Source organism: Mchenga conophoros, linkage group LG6 (genome assembly GCF_057382185.1).
Source record: "Mchenga conophoros isolate Kocher_MC1m ecotype Shallow Benthic linkage group LG6, M_conophoros_male_GT1.1, whole genome shotgun sequence".
Lineage (NCBI taxonomy): Eukaryota > Metazoa > Chordata > Actinopteri > Cichliformes > Cichlidae > Mchenga > Mchenga conophoros.
Window position 1 is genome coordinate 36,026,444 of NC_140531.1, and position 18,091 is coordinate 36,044,534.

The window sequence follows — 18,091 nt, forward strand, 5'->3', positions numbered from 1 at the left end:
TGATCGAATAACTGTGTCAGGAGGGGCTGGTTTCAGTGCATTTGTTTTTCCTTCCTACGCTCTCTTATCAGTTGACACCCACTGTTATCAGCGCACACACTAAAGTCAATACTTGTAAATTACACTTGAACAAATCTGTCCTGCACTCCAGATTTCAGCGGTCTCGTGACTGCAACAATAACAACAAAAGAAAAAAAAATCACAGTGTCGTATTGGTTCTTTCTAAAGCCACTCAACAAAAATCCGGACTCTGATTGGCTGCTGACGTTGCACCCTTCCCCTCTCGGTAAACCTGTCACACAAGCTACTTCCTGGTGTGATTGGTGGGAAAACGCAATGCTGCATCAAAGATGGCTTATTATCAACCTGCATTTGATTTATTTAGGAATAGTAGTGTGAAAGAATAAGTGGCGCTCTCCGAGAAGACAAGGCGGAGAGCTGGTGGTAGCTGTCGCGAGCAGTGTTAGCACTCTCGCCGCACTACGCACCTCTTGCTCTCTACGTGCGCAAACGTTAACTTGCCTCTACTCTGCTAGCTAGTTAGCTCACATAGTAAATATTAGCTCGTCAAGCAAGCTTGCTTATTGTAGATTACTAAAATGGCCACCATGGAGAAATTGATGAAGGCCTTTGAGTCTCTGAAGTCATTCCAGCAGCAGCAGGGACCACCGACCGCCGAGGAGCTCGCTCAGAGGCAGTAAGTTGATTTTTGTCCAGCGGTGACAGAATAGGAGGCGAGGAGCCGTTAGGCTAGACCCTTAGCTTATCGTGCTAGCAGCGTTGGTCCATTTCGGGTAGATAACCAACGTTTAATAGATGGCTTTAAGTCAGCTGCACTAAAACGTAAACTGGGAATGAGGCTAAGGTGTTATTCATACTTCTCAGCCCATTTAGGTCCACTTGTTGCCATGCTTTAGATCGCTGCTTAGCGATGCTCGCTATCCTAACGCGATCTGATTGTTTGCTAGCCTGATTTTAGGATCAGAACAGCTGAATGATGGCTAACACAGAAGGCTGATGCCAAGAACACGTGAAAGGGTCAGGAGGATCAATTTCAAGGACGTAATTTTGTGTATTCAGTAGCAGAGGACATTGAGTTTCATAATAATATTTAAACTGCTTATGCAAACGGTTATGAATGGAATGATGAACATAGCGGGGCTTCCTGCACTTGCTTCATCTCCAAGAAGTTTTACAGATCTAGTCCGTTGTTGGTTGAAACACAGGGATAGGAATTCATTTATATAGCTTGTAAAGAAGTGAATTGATGGGATCAGTGCGTAAGGAATACAGTTGTAGGGGATGGCTCTGACTTATAGTTATTATTTTAATCACTGCATTCCTTGGCTATAAGCAAGATACCTAAATTCAGTCTTTCTTTGTGCACACACACACTCACGTCATCTTTTGCATTTTGTCTTATCTTCCACAGAAAAAAGGAGCAAGCTGCCACAAAGAAGGACAGGGTGACCCACTGTCTGACAATATGTGAAAACATTGTGGCTCAGTCACTGAGGTATTCCTTGTTATTTGATCTAAATATGTGTTGGTGTGAGTCATATCTTTTTATATTCTTTTAGGGTTTCCTATCACCTTCACTAACTGTATAAACGGTAAGATAGCTTTTCTGTAAAGCATGTCTGAGGTGCAGGGTGATGTCATTTGCAACCAGAGCTTCTTCAGTAGTGATTTTACATCTGATTTCACTGATTTCTGTGATATTTGGTTTCACTTTTGTATTTTGGGAATGAAGTGGGGACATGTTCGTCTTTACATATATATATTTTTCTTTTCTGTAATGTCCTTTTTGAAAAAAAACTTATTGCACCTAAGTTTTATGAGTTTATGCTAGGGGGTTAACAGTTTGAGAAAGGGAAAAAATGTATATATTTTTGGCTTTTCCTCTCTCTGGTCCTGGGAATAGAACATCTCCAGAGTTTCAGAAACTGCTTGGCATTGCCATGGAGATGTTCCTGCTCTGCAGTGATGACAGTGAATCAGATGTTCGGATGGTAGCCGATGAGTGCCTGAACAAAATAATCAAAGTGAGCAAAATCTGCAAGATGGGACAAATGAATAAGAATATTAATGACAAAAATTGTCAAAATAAGTTTGGTGTTGTTGGTGGTAGTGTTAATCATTCATTTTGATAATTTTCAGGCACTGATGGACTCCAACTTGCCTAGACTGCAGCTGGAATTGTACAAAGAAATTAAAAAGGTAAGGCATGGGGTTGTAAAGTGAGCATTTTGTAATACACCTTATATGTCTTTACTCTCAGACTATAGGCCAGTGTTAGATGTGAAAAGAAATTGTTTGACGTTTCTTTAGAGAAAGTACGGTCAGATATTAGACATGGTAATATCAGTGCTTGTGTGGCTCAATAGAATGGTGCCTCTCGGAGTCTGAGGGCAGCTTTATGGAGGTTTGCTGAGCTTGCCCACCTCATCAGACCGCAGAAATGCAGGTATGCAAACTTATAATATTTTTACATTTTTTTTTAAACCATTATCCACAACATGTCTTATTTTATAGTCTGCTGCTTTTGTGGGGACAACATCAAAGTATCATCTGTGCTTTTTTTACTTGCATATGCATATTTTTGTTTTGCTTCTACTTCATGTATACTTCTTCTCTCTCCCTTATGGCACAGACCTTACCTGGTCAACCTGTTGCCGTGCCTCACCAGAATCACAAAGCGGCAGGAAGAGACTGTGCAGGAGACACTTGCTACAGCAATGCCCAAGATCATGTCTGCCCTGGGACACTTTGCCAATGATGGTGAAATCAAGGTATTCACCTGCTGATTGTGTGCTAAAGTAGAAAAAAAAATCATAGGCCAGTGGAAACTCTTTTTTTTTTTTTTTTTTTTTTTTTAACATCATCCAACTATTTCTGTTTTAGGTGCTGCTGAAGGCATTTGTGGCTAATCTGAAGTCCAGCTCCCCGACCATTAGACGGACAGCAGCCAGTTCAGCTGTTAGTATTTGCCAGCACTCCAGACGCACCAGCTACTTCTACACCTGGCTCCTTAATGTGCTTCTGGGTAGGTTGCACACTGGCTCACTGTCAAGCACAGACCTTGGGCATGTCTTTTCTACCCTTTTACATTTTACTAAGCTCATTTGTGTTAAAATATGTGAGCTAATTTAGAATTTTTGCCCTTTTCGCCTTTTTCCAGGTCTGTTGGTTCCGGTGGATGATGAACACCCCAGCCATCTAATACTGGGGGTGCTGCTAACCCTTCGTTACCTGATGCCTCTGCTGCAGCAGCATGTCAACTCCACTAGTCTTAAAGGAAGCTTTGGTGTCATGAGAAAGGAAGCTGATGTACAGCCAACACCCGAACAACTGCTGCAGGTGAGATGGAATTTGTTTGTGTTTAAATATGAAAAAAGAGTTTGTATACACTTGTATAATTGGATGTGCAATAATTCTGTATGCATGTCTTTTAAAGGTGTATGAGCTAACCCTACACTACACACAGCACTGGGATCACAATGTGGTCACAGCTGCTCTGGAGCTGCTGCAGCAGGTCTTCAGGACTCCCCCACCAGAGCTTCTGCATATGCTCATTACTGCTGGTAGCATCCCACATGCCACCGTTTTTCGTCAGGACACTGAGAACCGCTCACGTTCTGGCAGCATCCTTGAATTCATTGGTAATCACATGAATTGACTAATACTATCTAAACAGTGCTTTTTATCATCCCTTTAGATATGTGTCTAGAAATATTTACACAGTTAACCAGCTCTAGAGACACGATTTTTATCTGTTTCAACTAGTTTATAATTCATTCACTTATGCTGACTTTGCCAGGGAACCGCATGGACAAACTGTGTTGGGGTTCCACCCTAGCCTCTTCTTTTATTCGTGGCCTTTTTCTTTGCATTTTAACTAATTTTCTGACATCCTTAAATAATAGTTTCTGTTTCTTATAAGCTTCTCTGAGCCTGTACTACTTTCCTACTCCTCAACTTCTATTTCTGCTTCCTGTTTTCATGCCTTTTGCAGCGGGGGGAGGGTCTTCCTGCAGTCCACTCCTTCTCAGGAAACAGAGAGGTGACTAGTCTGTTTATCTCCTCTGTTCACCTCTTTCCTCTCTCAGATGTGCCAATCAGGGCTTGAACAAGTTTACCTTCAACTGTGAGGCACTAAAGGCCGTGGACTTGCCTAAAATTACATATTATTATCCCTGTATATCTAAATTTTATTCTTGTACTCAATTTAAAGTAAATCACCACACTTAGGTTTGAGTGCCTTTCCTTTTTTTAAACTGCTGTTAATCTTACAGATTCATATTGACAATAAACCTGTTATTTCCAGGTAAAATGCTCTCTGGAGAGGAGGATGGGTTGGAGGATGACCCTGAGAGGACTGAGGTCACAACTGGTGCTTTCACAGGTGAGATGCAAATTATCAAGTTTATGTCAACTTTGACTGTGTTCCTAATTTCACAGTGTAAGTATGTGGAGCAAAAATAAAGCTTCTGTGTGTTTCTTACTTTAGCATCAGTTGTTGGTGCAGACGGCTCTTCTGCAGCCCAGGTGGACATCATCACTGAACAGCCTCGGTCTTCCCAGCATGCTCTGCAGCCTGGTGATTCTGTGGACCTCAGTGCCTCCTCAGAACAGGGTGGTGGCGGAGGTGGGACATCTACATCAGGCACTCCAGAGTCACCCAATGACAACGAGGAGGAAATGCTGAGTCGGAGCTCCAGTGGTGGGGCAAATGTTACCCCAGAGACTGCTGACTACACCACCCCAGAGAATGCGACTCCAGAGGGAGGGCCTCTAGGAGAAAGTGGGACACTGCTAGGCACTAATGATCGCTCACTTCCACCCAGCGACTCCTCCCAAACCACCACAGAGGGACCGGACTCAGCTGTCACCCCTTCGGATGTAGCAGAACTGGTAAGTTGACTGGGTAGGACTGCACATGGCTAATTTTATTTGAGACTACAGCTTGTACATCCAGTAATTGTGTGGGTTTCTGTTGAATAAAATGAACAGTGTGCTTCCCTAGACAATGATGGATTTAATTACCATGCAATCCATTAATTACCTCTGAACCTTTGTGTCTCTGATGGCATTTTTCTTGGTTTGAAAATGATGCTTCACTTCCCAGAACGTTGATTCTGTTGATCTAGATGTAGTTTATTGAGTCACTTGGATGAGTTACGAAACCTGTATCCCACTGAAAACATCTTATTTTCTTCAACATTAGTGGAATATTGGTAATATTGGTAATTACACAACTTTATTATCCCCCTCGATTTCCTGAAGACTTGTGGTAGATGGTGTTCCTCTCTTCACCACCACTACCGCTCAGTTCTTCAGAGGTGGGAATGCTCCTGTAATATTCTATAACAATCCATGATATTGTTATGAACTGGTGCTAAAAATAACATTACATTTAAAATGAATTAAATTGATTGTAAAAGATTTTGGGGTCAAATATATTTCTTTGTCCCTGAGAATAAATATTTCTTCCAGTAGTGATATTGAGTAGCATATTAACAGGAGGTGATTACAAAACAACTTCCTTTGCACTAGCATTTCTTTCTGAAGACTTTTTAAAAGATAAAAAGCAGCTTATCAGAGTAGCAGCTAGAAATACTTTCAAGAAGATCAGTTTTTATCCTTAAATCTTTTGTGCAGGAAAAAAGGAACATGAAATCCTTAAGTGTTCAACTATAATGCTAACATTAATAAGTCACAATCTTGTTGTTAAGTGATTATGTATGAACCCTGCTTACAAACTACCCTGCGTTTATTAAGGCTGTTGTCTTTTTATGGTGTTTTAATGCTTTGAATCTTCTTAAATTTAATCTGAAGAAGCCCCTAAAAAATAGTCAGTGATCACTGTCGGCTTCTCTGGATTTTTATTGCTAGTGTTCATCTGCAGGACATTTTAAAGCTCAGTTTTTAAAACCTTGCGATGTAACTACAGCCTATTGGCTCACGATTTGCTGGACACCAAATATTTGAATCAGGTCACCCTGAGGCTAATAAAGATTTGAACAGGTACATGAAGCTGAGGATGAGGAATTTGTCACAGCTAGTAATCCAAACCATGCAGCAGTATATTAATGACTTACCTCGTGATGGAGATGGATCATCACTTCTGACTGAAGTTTGGCTCGTTTTCAGCATTTTTCCTGCCATGCGATTGCATTTGTCTCTGCCCATCCCTGAACCTCACGTTAACATTTACCGAGGGGAAAAAAAGTCTGCGTCTATCCTTCAGCTTCACTATGCTAATGTGTTTCTATATTACCCTAACCATAGCGCTGTAGCTAGCCACAACGTAGCACATTATTATATACCAGCTAGTCCAACTTCAGTAACCCTACAAACGTCGCCGCTGTTCAGTTTTCTGTCTTCATTCATGTCTGACGTGATAGCAGAGCTGTGCGTTTTTAGTTTTTCAGAAATCCCTCGGTCAGAACATTGTACATTATCTTCAGATGGAAACCAACGAGCTAACTCCCAGCCTACTTCTAATTCTGGTAAACTTCAGAAATTCTGTTTTTTCATGAATGCCTGGATGTTAAACCGGTAGAGCAGCCACACTGATCATTTTTATCAAAGATGAAAGGATTTAGACAGTTTCTAACTCTCAATGATGCCCCAGTGTTTGTTTGAGTTTGGGAACTGAAGAGGAATTTGGACCTGGAAACAGCTAATGACGTCAGACTGAGAAGCGGATAAGTCTTATTTTCCCCTGTTATGCTTTTAGAAGCAGTTGGACTTGTTTTCTATGTCATTAATTTTTTGTCTTTTTATTATGCTCCTAATCATGACACAGTAATTTTGACTGTTGGACTTGGTTGTGGATTAAGTTCACGGTCTGTTTCTCCTGTTAGGATTATTTTGGGGGATGCTTTTTCAATCTTTTTCACTCTTCTGGAACCAGTTTTCTTATCAGCAGCAAAACATGTTCCTAAGGTTAAAAAAATCACGAGCATCATTCCTAGATGATGCATTCAGGACTTGAAACAATAAAGGCTGCATATGCATAATGCAACACTTTCTTTAAAATCTAGTACATATAAAAACAAAGCAAAATAAAACAAAAAAAAACTTCTATCTTAGATTTTTAACTCTGTCATCCACTCATTTAATAAAACTCTAACTCTTTCAAATGTTACTTAAGAAAAAGTTTAATTTGCAGATTTTTGCCGCTGTACCTGGAGTGTCAGGTTAATCTGCCTTTCTGGCCCCGACTACAGAACTTTTGTTACATAATAATTCTACCTCTGTGGTCTTGCCCCCCCTTTCCTATATCCTTCGTACCAGTCACTTCGTACCAGTCACACTTCATTGCCACGGGTGATTGAGCCTTCCCCACCCTCGCCAGCTTCCACTGAGGGTCCCGATGCCGCAGACAGCGACTCATCTGTCTACACTGCCTCCTCTTCGTCTTCTTCATTTTCTTTCAACTCCTCTTCCTCCTTCTATGCCACCACCTCCTCCTCCAGCAGTAGTGACAAGGTCAGCCTGCAGGACACAGTGAACAGACTGGGATGGGCTTGCTTGTTTCAATACATTTGGCTTTCTTCATTCTTTCTCCTTTGGTTGGCTCAACCCATGCAAAGACTTTTCCTAGCTTGTTGCCTCTTTTCCCCTCCTGTTGTCACCGACAGTAGATTATGCACCTTTCTTTCCCCCCTCATTTTGAGGTATTCCCTCCTGAAAATCAGATGCGTTTTGATAAAAGCAAGCAGCTTTGACATCCCGTGTGACTGGCCTGGAGTGAAGTTCAAAAGGAGAGGCATGAAGGCCAACTGTTTTTTTGTTGTTGTAATTCTTCAGATTTGGTTCTCTCTACCATTTGAAGAGGCTGTGACGGGCTTTTGTTCCAGCCAAACTTGGAGAATAAGACAATATTCACATTTTCCTCTCTTCTTTTTTATTGTACCATTAAATTGGTTTATCTTGTGAGGGAGAGTTGTTCTTACCAAGCTGGTTTACTGTCAGAAGTCATGCAAACCAAAACCAAGAGAATAACATGCACTTTAGAAGAGCTGTAGTTCTGCTTAATAAAAAATATTGTTAGGATTTCAGGGTCAGGTTGGAGCAAAAGCTTGGTCTTCCTCTGGATTGTTGACTTTTTAAGCTTGTGCTTTTTCCTGTATGCAGTTGATTTGCTGTGAATTGTGTTGACCCAAGCATGATTCAGTAGACCTGTTTAATGGGGGAATTTTTTTTTTAAATTTAATTTGTAGTTTTAGTCATTTGTTATGTTTTCCTCTGTCCAGTAACTAACTCGGTGAGTCGAAACTATTAGGTATCATGTGCATGCGGTTACATTTCAAAGTTTGGCAAACTGCCAGTTCTAATACATTTATGAATTTGAGTTTTCCCTTCTGAAGATGGTTTCTTTTTAATTGATTTGTGTGTGTGTGCTTGTGTGTGCATAAGGTTCTGGATGGCAGTGAGAGTCAGTACTCTGGAATGCAGATTGGAACACTACAGGATGAAGAAGATGAAGGAACAGCACCTTCCTCCCAAGAAGAACCCCAAGAACCATTCCTGCAGTCAGCACTTGGTGCGTTTGTGTACACAGCTATGCACACATAAACGCAGATGGGCTCTGCCTAATAGAAAGCTTTAATGGTGGTTATTGTTTCTGTGTATAGCTCTTAGCAAGCCTCATCTCTTCGACGGCCGCGGTCACAACCGGCAGGGTTCAGACAGCAGTGTGGACCGTTTCATACCAAAGGATGAACCTGCTGAACCCGAGCCCGATAATAAGGTAAAGTGACTTAAAACTCTCCGTGCTTGTCATATATGGTTGAAGTGAAAGGTTAACATTATGTCACTTGTCTGCTTTTCTGTCAGCCATCACGCATAAAAGGTCCAATTGGGCACTATACAGACCACAGTGCGGAGCCACTAGTGCACTGTGTCCGGCTTCTTGCTGCTTCCTTCCTACTAACAGGACAAAAAAATGGTGAGTGGGTGTTCTGCTCAATACCAAAAAATTTTTTTTCGTTTTGAAACTGAAAATTTGACTCCTTGATCTGATTGTCAAAATATATCTAACAGCAAAGTACAACTTCTACTCTCAGGCCTCTCATATATCGGAGTTGTGCTTGTTCCTGTGACTTTTTGACATCTGTGTGTGTTATTATTTGCTTTGTGTTTCTTCAGGCTTGATTCCTGACAAAGAGGTGCGAGTAAGTGTGAAAGCCTTGGCTCTCAGCTGTGTTGGAGCAGCGGCAGCGCTGCATCCCGAAGCCTTCTTTAACTCCCTCTATTTGGAGCCGCTGGACGGCGTTCCAGTTGTAGGTAAGAACTGGGGGAAAAAAAAACAAAAAACTGCTCCTATCTAGTAGATGTCTAAGTAATGTGCAATAGTAAACCAGTGTGTATGCTCCCAGTACTGAAACTATAATAATAATGATGGATTGGATTTATATAGCGCTTTTCAAGGCACCCAAAGCGCTTTACAATGCCACTATTCATTCACTCTCACATTCACACACTGGTGGAGCCAAGCTACGGTTGTAGCCATAGCTGCCCTGGGGCAGACTGACAGAAGCGAGGCTGCCATATCGCGCCATCGGCCCCTCTGGCCAACACCAGTAGGCAGTAGGGTAAAGTGTCTTTCCCAGGGACACAACGACCAGGACAGAGAGCCCGGGGATCAAACCAGCGACCTTCCGGTTACAGATGCGCTTCCCAACCCCCTGAGCCACGGTCGCTAAATACACTCCAGCTATTGTTACTTGCATTTTGACATGTGCATTTCATACTCTGATTTGGAAAAAAATGTCTTGTTTGAAGGCGCTCTGCACAACATGTGTTACAGTGAAAGCATTTTTCATTTACAGAATAGTAACTTATTTGTACAACTGTATTTGTGTGTCTTTTAACACTTTTTGGCATTATTATTATTATTATTATTATTATTTTATTTTTTTTTTTTTACCTTTTCAGAGCAACAATATATTAGTGATGTCCTGGGCCTCATTGACCATGGAGACCCCCAGATTAGAGGAGCTACAGCTATCCTATGTGCAGCCATCATACAGGCTGCGCTCACCAAAACACGTTTCAACATACACACTTGGCTGGCCAGTGTGCAGAGTGCAACAGGTTTGTGTGTTGGTCTTTGTCTTACTTGCATTTTGCAAAGAATTGAGAGTATTTAAAGATGCCTATCATACCTGTCTGTCTGTACTCTAGGTAACCCACTGTCCCTGGTGGACTTGGTGCCTTTGCTTCAGAAGACTTTGAAAGATGAATCCTCTGTCACCTGCAAGATGGCTTGCTCTGCAGTGAGGGTAAGATGGTTTTGTGTGAGTGTGTTGGTAATCTCTACTCTATCTCTGTCTTGCTTTGTCCCTCAAGTTCTTTTTTTGTGTCTGTGCTTTTGTTTGTGAGTCTGACCCATTGGTTTTTTGTGTGTGTTTTGTTTCAGCACTGCATCACGACTATTTGCAGCAGTACCCTGAGTGAGATTGGCCTGCAGTTGGTGATTGACCTCTTTGCGCTGAAGGACTGCGGCTATTGGCTTGTTCGCACTGAGCTCTTGGAAACTCTGGCAGAATTAGACTTCCGGTAGGATACTTTTGTATCCTGATGCCTGTTATATACAGTCTCTGTTTTCTAAAAATAATAATAACTCAACTTTAAACTTAAGCTCGCCTTTACTTTGTATTACCTATAATTGCTTTTTAAAGTTTTTTTTTTTTTACTTTTTCCCGTGTTTTAGATTAGTTAATTTTTTGGAGAGGAAAACTGAGACTTTACATAAAGGAGATCATCACTACACTGGGGTAAGGTTATTTTCTGATAATTTTTTTTTAATGATCTTTTCTTTGAAATATCCTTTCTGGGTTTCTGCATTCAGCTGTTGACTGGTGTTGTTTGTTTACATTTCTCTAGCGTCTGCGGCTGCAAGATAGAGTCCTGAATGATGTGGTCATACATCTGTTGGGAGATGACGATCCAAGAGTACGGCACGTGGCTGCCTCTGTGGTCAGAAGGTAACATGCCTCTTCACATATAGCACGTGCTATGTTCTTTATGTAGTGGACTGTAAATAAGCCCTTTTTGACTTTCGTCATATCTCTCTTCCTGTCTCTTTACAGACTAGTTTCCAGGTTGTTCTATGACTGTGACCAGGGCCAGGTTGACCCAGTGGTAGCAATCGCCCGAGACCAGAGTTCAGTCTATCTGCAGCTGCTTATGCATGAGACACAACCCCCATCCCAGTTCACAGTTAGCACAATCACAAGGTACACACGCGCCCACACTTCCAGTATATCTCGTGCCTCATCAAAGGTCAGCTTAGCCTATATTACTATGAAGAAGTTCTCAACCTTGTTGACCTGGTTATCCTTTTTTTATTACAATGTGTCTTATTGTACTCATTATAAGAGCTATTTTCAACCCCAGACATATTTTTCTTGTGATAAGAAATGCTTTGAGCCACAAGCTTTTATAAGATTTTGCAGTTAAATACACAATTCCTGAGGGAACCTTGGAATAATTACTTAAAATTTTGTCGCCAGGACATACCGAGGCTACAACATGTCCAACACTATCTCTGATGTCACGTTGGAGAACAACTTGTCCAGAGTAGTTGCTGCCGTCTCGCATGCTTTGACCTCGTCTACCTCCAGAGCTCTAACTGTAGGTTTTCAGCTCATTGTTTGCCTGCTCTAAAGCAAGTTTATGGCATTTGTTTCATAACATCTGAATATTTATCATGCTGTCTTCTCTGCAGTTTGGCTGCTGTGAGGCTTTGTGCCTTCTAGCTTCAAATTTTCCAGTGGGCAATTGGAGCACAGGCTGGCACTGTGGCTACGTTAGCTCCAATAGCAACTTTTCATCCCGTTCTAGTCTTAACCGCAGTAGGGGCAGAACCCTCAGGTTTGTATGCTGCACTGATTAATACATTTTTTTACATAATCATTTCAACTCTTTCTCTAGATTCCCCTTACCTTCTGTCTGTTCACTCCTTTCTGCAGTTTATCACAGCCTAGCAGTGCTCCAGCCTCTTCAACCACCTCATCTGCACCAGATGCAGAGCGGAGGACTCTGACTGTAGGAATTGCCAACACAGTGCTCTCCTTATTGTCTTCTGCCTGGTTTCCACTGGATCTCTCTGCGCATCAGGATGCACTGTTACTTTCTGGAAACCTCATAGCTGGTGGGTAATTTACTTCAAGAGTTTCAGGTATTTTACATATAATTTAATATGACATGAAGATGTTTTACTCTGACATTTGTTGATTCATCACTACCCTAATGATGTTCTCAGCTGTGGCTCCTAAATGTATGCGCAATCCCTGGGTTGGGGAGGAAGAAGGCAGCAGTGGGACCAGTAGTGGAGGCCCAAGTAAGTTGGAGGAACCCTGGGCCGCGCTATCAGAACGCTCCCTGGTGGTCATGGTGGAGCAACTCTTTTCCCATCTGCTGAAGGTCCTCAACATCTGTGCCCATGTGTTGGATGATACACCACCAGGACCAGCAATGAAGGTGCGTTTGATAAGGAGAGTTATTTGGTTTAACAGACTCATGAAAGAAAATATTTGGCACCATGCATTCAGGTGCATTTTACCACAAGTTTGATCCACAGGATGTCTGATATATTGTGTTCTGTTGTTGCATTCTATACCAACTTTATAGGCCACTCTCCCCTCCCTGAGCAACACCCCCTCCCTCAGTCCCATTCGTAGGAAAGGCAAGGAGAAGGAGGTTGCCGACCCCAGTGCCACCCCTATGAGCCCAAAGAAAGGCAGTGAGGCCAACACAGGTAAATGCCTCACCATGCTTAAAAAAGGGTACAGATCATCTCTGTGAGTCTCAGAATATTAAGTAGTGTTTTTCTAAGCAGGTAGGCCAACAGACAGTACAGGCTCAACAACTGTAAACAAATCGACCACCTTTGGCAACTTCTACCACCTGCCTCCCTACCTCAAGCTCCATGATGTGCTCAAAGCTACGCATGCCAACTATAAGGTCAGAACACTTCTTTGTTTAAACTTAAAATGATTTTAATAGATTTTTGCTGCCTGTATGGTGGTTTATGGATGGTCTAATGTTTTCTAGGTTACGTTGGACCTTCACAGTAGCCAAGAAAAGTTTGGAAGTTTCCTGCGCGCTACATTAGATGTTCTTTCTCAGCTGCTGGAGTTAGCCACACTTCATGACATCGGGAAGGTAAAGATGAATTTCAGTGTCTTTCAGTGTTAAGTTTGGTGCGATCCCTTAACAAGGGGTCTTGTTCATTTCTTGTTAACAACCAATTTATTGATAATCTTCTTCTTTATCAATAGAAGAAGTAACCTTTTTTTCTTTTCTTTTAGTGTGTGGAGGAAATTTTGGGCTACCTCAAGTCCTGCTTCTCCAGAGAACCAACCATGGCCACAGTTTGTGTGCAACAGGTTAGTATGTCATGTGTTAATGCCTGTGAATGTTAGATGCATATCCTTTTGAATGTGTGGCAGTCTTTGTGGTTCTAGCACTGAGCAGTGTGCTGCAGCCGGTGTGACTCCACACAAAGTGAGGCTGGTTCCTGCCGACAGGGCCTGTAAAGGCATTGGTTCCCCTGTGCGATGGTTCCATACATTCATGTATTTATAGAACAACATACATTAGTATTCTGTCTCAGTGGTAATCTAGTTTTCAGTTTCTTTGATAAGTCCACAGACATACTAAAGGGACTTTAAGGGAGCGTAGGAAGTCAGTGTTTAAGGGGTTATTCACAGCATGTCAATTATGAATAAAAGCAGAATTAAATGGTGAAGTGATTTTGGTTATATAACTATTAATCCTACGGGTGGAGGAGCTTCTAAAGAAAAGAGGTTTCACTGGAGCTTAATTATTGCTGTGTTTTTGGGGGGGGGGGGGGGGAAAGAAAGAAAGGGAATACTTCAAATATATCAACTGGATTCTCAAATTTTATGTGAAGTTAAAAATTATAGTGTTTTTGTATATTTATGCTTATATATATTTGCAAAAGAGTTCTTGTGGTAATAAGTTGACTTATTCTCCAGCTGTTGAAGACACTATTTGGGAACAACCTGGCCTCCCAGTATGAGGGCGTGTTGAGTGGACCCAGTCGGTCCCAGGGCAAAGCTCTACGTCTTGGCTCTTCCAGCTTGCGGCCAGGACTCTACCACTACTGCTTCATGGCTCCATACACTCACTTCACCCAGGCTCTTGCTGATGCAAGCCTCCGTAACATGGTGCAGGCTGAACAGGATCAGGATACCTCTGGGTGAGTTCTAGTAACACATGTCTCCCATACGTATGCATAGATGTCCTTATTTAGGAAATCGCAAACGCTCCTTTTTTTTTTTTCTGTGACTTTCTGCACATATTTACTCTCCACCCCTGCACATGCTTATAGTGTGCATTCAGTTGTTTTATAGGTGTGTGTGTGTGTGTGTGTGTGTGTGTGTGTGTGTGTGTGTGTGTGTGTGTGTGTGTGTTCCTATCTAGCTATCTTTGTGAGGACCGAAATCTGCATTCTACTATACTTGTGAGAACCAACAGTCACTTGTGAGGACACACACACCAGTCCTCACAAGTTTGAAGGCCTTTTTGAGGCTCAAAATGTGGTTTTGGTGTCAGGGTTACAATTAGGTTATGGTTAGGATTAGGGTAAGGGTTAGGGTTAGTCATTCATTTTTAAAGGTTAGGGTAAGGGTCTAGGGAAAGCATTATGTCAATGAACGTCCTCACTAAGATAGCTGAACGGGCTTGTGTGTGTGTGTAAGTAATATAAAATGTATGAACTAAGTGCGATAATAAGTCTGTGCTTTTTCTTCTTCTTTTTTTCTTTAATTTAAGATGGTTTGATGTAATGCAAAAAGCATCCAATCAACTGAGATCCAGCATCACAAATGCAGCGCGTCACAGAGGAGACAAGGTACCCTTTCATTGTCTTGCTGCTGTTCCATACTGATATTATGCGCTAAGAGTCGCTTATGTGGTCTGCTGCTGTTTTGAGAGTTGCATCTTGTGTTTTCTCAGAATGCCATTCATAACCACATTCGACTGTTTGAGCCGTTGGTGATCAAAGCTTTGAAGCAGTATACCACCAGCACATCTGTGGCGCTGCAAAGACAAGTACTGGACCTGCTTGCTCAGCTTGTGCAGCTCAGAGTCAACTACTGCCTGCTAGACTCAGACCAGGTAAGACAAACACATGTACTTTTTTTTTTTTTTGTGGTCATCTCCAACTTCAAATTTTATAGTATGGCTCATTCAGAAATTTATGTTTTAGGTGTTCATTGGCTTTGTCCTGAAACAGTTTGAGTACATTGAAGTGGGGCAGTTCAGGTATGTTTTGAGTCAGTAAAAATTTCAGATTTCTCGTGTGTGTGTGTATATATATGTGTGTGTGTGTGTGTGTGTGTGTGTGTGTGTGTGTGTGTGTGTGTGTGTGTATGTATTTATTTATTTAAAAGCTTGTTACATATGTTTCCTGGGAAATAAAATAACTGTTTGCATCACTTACAGAGATTCAGAGGCCATCATTCCCAACATCTTTTTCTTCCTGGTGCTGCTGTCTTATGAACGCTACCACTCCAAGCAGATTATCAGCATTCCCAAGATCATCCAGCTGTGTGATGGCATTATGGCAAGTGGCAGAAAAGCTGTCACACATGGTGAGAGGAATGCATATGACTTATATAATTTTTAATTCCTCTTTTAACTTCCAAAGGTTTTCTTGTTGATGGTTACATTTACACTTTTCTGCTTCGTCTACAGCCATCCCAGCCTTGCAGCCTATAGTTCACGATCTGTTTGTCTTGAGGGGCTCAAACAAAGCTGATGCAGGCAAGGAGCTGGATACACAGAAAGAAGTTGTGGTCTCCATGCTGCTAAGACTTGTGCAGTACCATCAGGTATGTTTACAAGTAGATGCAGAGACACAGCATGCTACATCATCAGATATTCAACCCACTTGTTTTCTGCCTTGCTCATGCTTTCATGTGTCTGCTGCAGGTGTTGGAGATGTTCATTCTTGTACTGCAGCAGTGTCACAAAGAGAATGAAGACAAGTGGAAGAGATTATCCAGACAGATTGCAGACGTCATACTTCCCATGATTGCCAAGCAGCAGGTAGGAAATTGTTTGCAAGTTTATATGTTGGGTTAACCTTGATGGTTAAAGCCAACTGATTTTTGCAGTAATTTATACAGATGCGTGATCAGGCAATTTCTGTTTGTTTCAGTAAGCATATTTTTATGTTTGGTCTACACAGATGCATCTGGACTCTCCAGAGGCATTAGGAGTATTAAACACTCTGTTTGAGACGGTGGCACCCTCCTCTCTCAGACCTGTTGACATGCTGCTCAAGAGTATGTTCACCATCCCAGCCACCATGGTGAGACATCTCATCAGATAGTGTGCACTTTTTCACAATTCCTCTAGTTTTTAAGTGACTGATTTATTAAAAAAAAAACAAAAAAAAACAGGAAAAGGTAAGATTTGATGTGAAATCTGACATTGGTTCTTGCAGGCATCTGTAGCTACAGTCCAGCTGTGGGTATCTGGTATCCTGGCAGTGCTTAGGGTACTGGTCTCGCAGTCCACTGAAGACATTGTGCTTTCCCGTGTCCATGAGCTGGCACTCTCTCCAAATCTCCTCTCTTGCCACGCTATCCGCCGCCTGCATCAGCATAGCCCCTCCCCAAACGACCCGCCTGCTGCTGACACAATCTACAAACAGGAAACTAATGGTGAAACGCAAAAGGCTCCACCTGAGGAAACATTTGCCAGGTTATTATTTACTGTCTTTAACAGGCTGAGAAAGGTTTCTATTCTGCTCTGTTTTCTCAGCTACCAGATTGCCTCCAAGGGTCTAACTCTTCTTGCCTTTTTACTTTCTTTCACTTCTCTCTTTTGCACCTCCCATCTAGATTCCTTCTCCAGCTTGTAGGTGTGTTGTTGGATGACATTTCAACCAGGCAGGTTAAAGTAGAGATCACTGAGCAGCAGCACACCTTCTACTGCCAGCAGCTGGGCACGCTGCTCATGTGTCTCATACATGTCTTCAAAAGTGGTAAGCATGTAAAATCTGGGAAATGCACAAACTCCCATAATGATATTTTAAAAATAATATATCAAATATAATTCAGATTAAGTTCTTTTACCTATTTTTCATTTCTGTTCCCTCCTAGGAATGTTTCGCAGGATCACAGCTGCAGCCAGCCGTCTCCTGAAGGGTGAGAATGGACAGACAGTCACAGAGGCCAACCTCTTCTACCCCTTAGAAGGTCTGAACAGCATGGTACAGTGCCTCATCACCACCCACCCATCCCTTGTGCTCCTCTGGTGCCAAGTTCTTCTCATCATTAACTACACCAACTACTCTTGGTGGGCTGAGGTTCATCAGACACCCAGGTAAGAACAGTGCGAGGGGATTGACTGGGGTCAGGTGTATTTGTGTGCACTTTTTAATTATTATAAATGAGTCAATGAGGATATAAAATGAGGAAAAACTCTCCCTTTTAAAACTGTGCTTTGTTTTCTTTTTATCAGACGACACAGTCTCTCATCCACAAAGCTGCTGAGCCCTCATTCCTCAGGGGAAGGTGAAGAGGACAAGCCTGAGTCCCAGTTAGCAATGGTTAACAGAGAGATTGTACGCAGGGGAGCTGTAATCCTCTTCTGTGACTATGTGGTAAGATTACTAAGAATATGGGACCATACTGTTGGGATAAATTATACATAGATCACGATATACTATTCTCAGCTAGAAAACATGTTGAAAATTACATTTGGATATATTTGCTCTTTACTATCTATGAAGAACAATATTTAAATCTCAAAACACTAATGAGCAAAAGTAAATTAGATTTGTAAGTGCTTTACATAATAAAAGCATTGTTTTTTTTCTCACCTTTGTAGTGTCAGAATCTCCATGACTCGGAGCATCTCACCTGGCTGATTGTCAATCATGTTCGTGACCTCATCAGCCTTTCCCATGAGCCGCCAGTGCAGGACTTCATAAGTGCTGTCCACCGCAACTCTGCTGCCAGTGGCCTCTTCATCCAGGCCATCCAATCCCGCTGTGACAACCTCACTACTGTAAGATGACATCCTATTCATCTTT

At 41.9% G+C, this 18,091-nt stretch overlaps 1 protein-coding gene and 1 non-coding gene across 11 annotated transcripts in view; both read left to right on the plus strand.

Annotated features, from left to right (window-relative positions):
* The first annotated feature begins 286 nt into the window (after window positions 1-286).
* htt (huntingtin) overlaps window positions 287-18,091 on the plus strand; it is a 31,236-nt gene continuing 13,431 nt past the window's right edge. For 3 of the 10 annotated variants that reach the window (XM_085277818.1, XM_085277820.1, XM_085277826.1), the window contains exons 1-43: window positions 287-697; window positions 1,433-1,516; window positions 1,925-2,045; window positions 2,161-2,220; window positions 2,388-2,467; window positions 2,654-2,792; window positions 2,905-3,046; window positions 3,182-3,360; window positions 3,458-3,662; window positions 4,016-4,063; window positions 4,328-4,405; window positions 4,511-4,914; window positions 8,428-8,554; window positions 8,646-8,761; window positions 8,848-8,959; window positions 9,160-9,297; window positions 9,949-10,107; window positions 10,198-10,295; window positions 10,433-10,572; window positions 10,727-10,790; window positions 10,900-11,000; window positions 11,106-11,252; window positions 11,529-11,649; window positions 11,744-11,889; window positions 11,988-12,169; window positions 12,281-12,498; window positions 12,649-12,775; window positions 12,854-12,981; window positions 13,072-13,182; window positions 13,329-13,406; window positions 14,019-14,242; window positions 14,818-14,896; window positions 15,001-15,162; window positions 15,254-15,309; window positions 15,490-15,638; window positions 15,742-15,878; window positions 15,979-16,095; window positions 16,238-16,360; window positions 16,496-16,755; window positions 16,896-17,038; window positions 17,157-17,379; window positions 17,518-17,659; window positions 17,887-18,066. In XM_085277818.1, coding sequence (XP_085133944.1) covers window positions 600-697; window positions 1,433-1,516; window positions 1,925-2,045; window positions 2,161-2,220; window positions 2,388-2,467; window positions 2,654-2,792; window positions 2,905-3,046; window positions 3,182-3,360; window positions 3,458-3,662; window positions 4,016-4,063; window positions 4,328-4,405; window positions 4,511-4,914; window positions 8,428-8,554; window positions 8,646-8,761; window positions 8,848-8,959; window positions 9,160-9,297; window positions 9,949-10,107; window positions 10,198-10,295; window positions 10,433-10,572; window positions 10,727-10,790; window positions 10,900-11,000; window positions 11,106-11,252; window positions 11,529-11,649; window positions 11,744-11,889; window positions 11,988-12,169; window positions 12,281-12,498; window positions 12,649-12,775; window positions 12,854-12,981; window positions 13,072-13,182; window positions 13,329-13,406; window positions 14,019-14,242; window positions 14,818-14,896; window positions 15,001-15,162; window positions 15,254-15,309; window positions 15,490-15,638; window positions 15,742-15,878; window positions 15,979-16,095; window positions 16,238-16,360; window positions 16,496-16,755; window positions 16,896-17,038; window positions 17,157-17,379; window positions 17,518-17,659; window positions 17,887-18,066 — 5,946 coding nt within the window. In that variant the 5' untranslated portion in view covers window positions 287-599. Of the gene's footprint in view, window positions 698-1,432; window positions 1,517-1,924; window positions 2,046-2,160; window positions 2,221-2,387; window positions 2,468-2,653; window positions 2,793-2,904; window positions 3,047-3,181; window positions 3,361-3,457; window positions 3,663-4,015; window positions 4,064-4,327; window positions 4,406-4,510; window positions 4,915-7,302; window positions 7,498-8,427; window positions 8,555-8,645; window positions 8,762-8,847; window positions 8,960-9,159; window positions 9,298-9,948; window positions 10,108-10,197; window positions 10,296-10,432; window positions 10,573-10,726; window positions 10,791-10,899; window positions 11,001-11,105; window positions 11,253-11,528; window positions 11,650-11,743; window positions 11,890-11,987; window positions 12,170-12,280; window positions 12,499-12,648; window positions 12,776-12,853; window positions 12,982-13,071; window positions 13,183-13,328; window positions 13,407-14,018; window positions 14,243-14,817; window positions 14,897-15,000; window positions 15,163-15,253; window positions 15,310-15,489; window positions 15,639-15,741; window positions 15,879-15,978; window positions 16,096-16,237; window positions 16,361-16,495; window positions 16,756-16,895; window positions 17,039-17,156; window positions 17,380-17,517; window positions 17,660-17,886; window positions 18,067-18,091 lie in introns of all 10 variants that reach the window. The other 7 variants (XM_085277819.1, XM_085277821.1, XM_085277824.1 and 4 more) reach the window with 4 other exon arrangements.
* Window positions 13,463-13,592, plus strand: LOC146573193 (small Cajal body-specific RNA 14). The gene has a single exon (XR_014892957.1).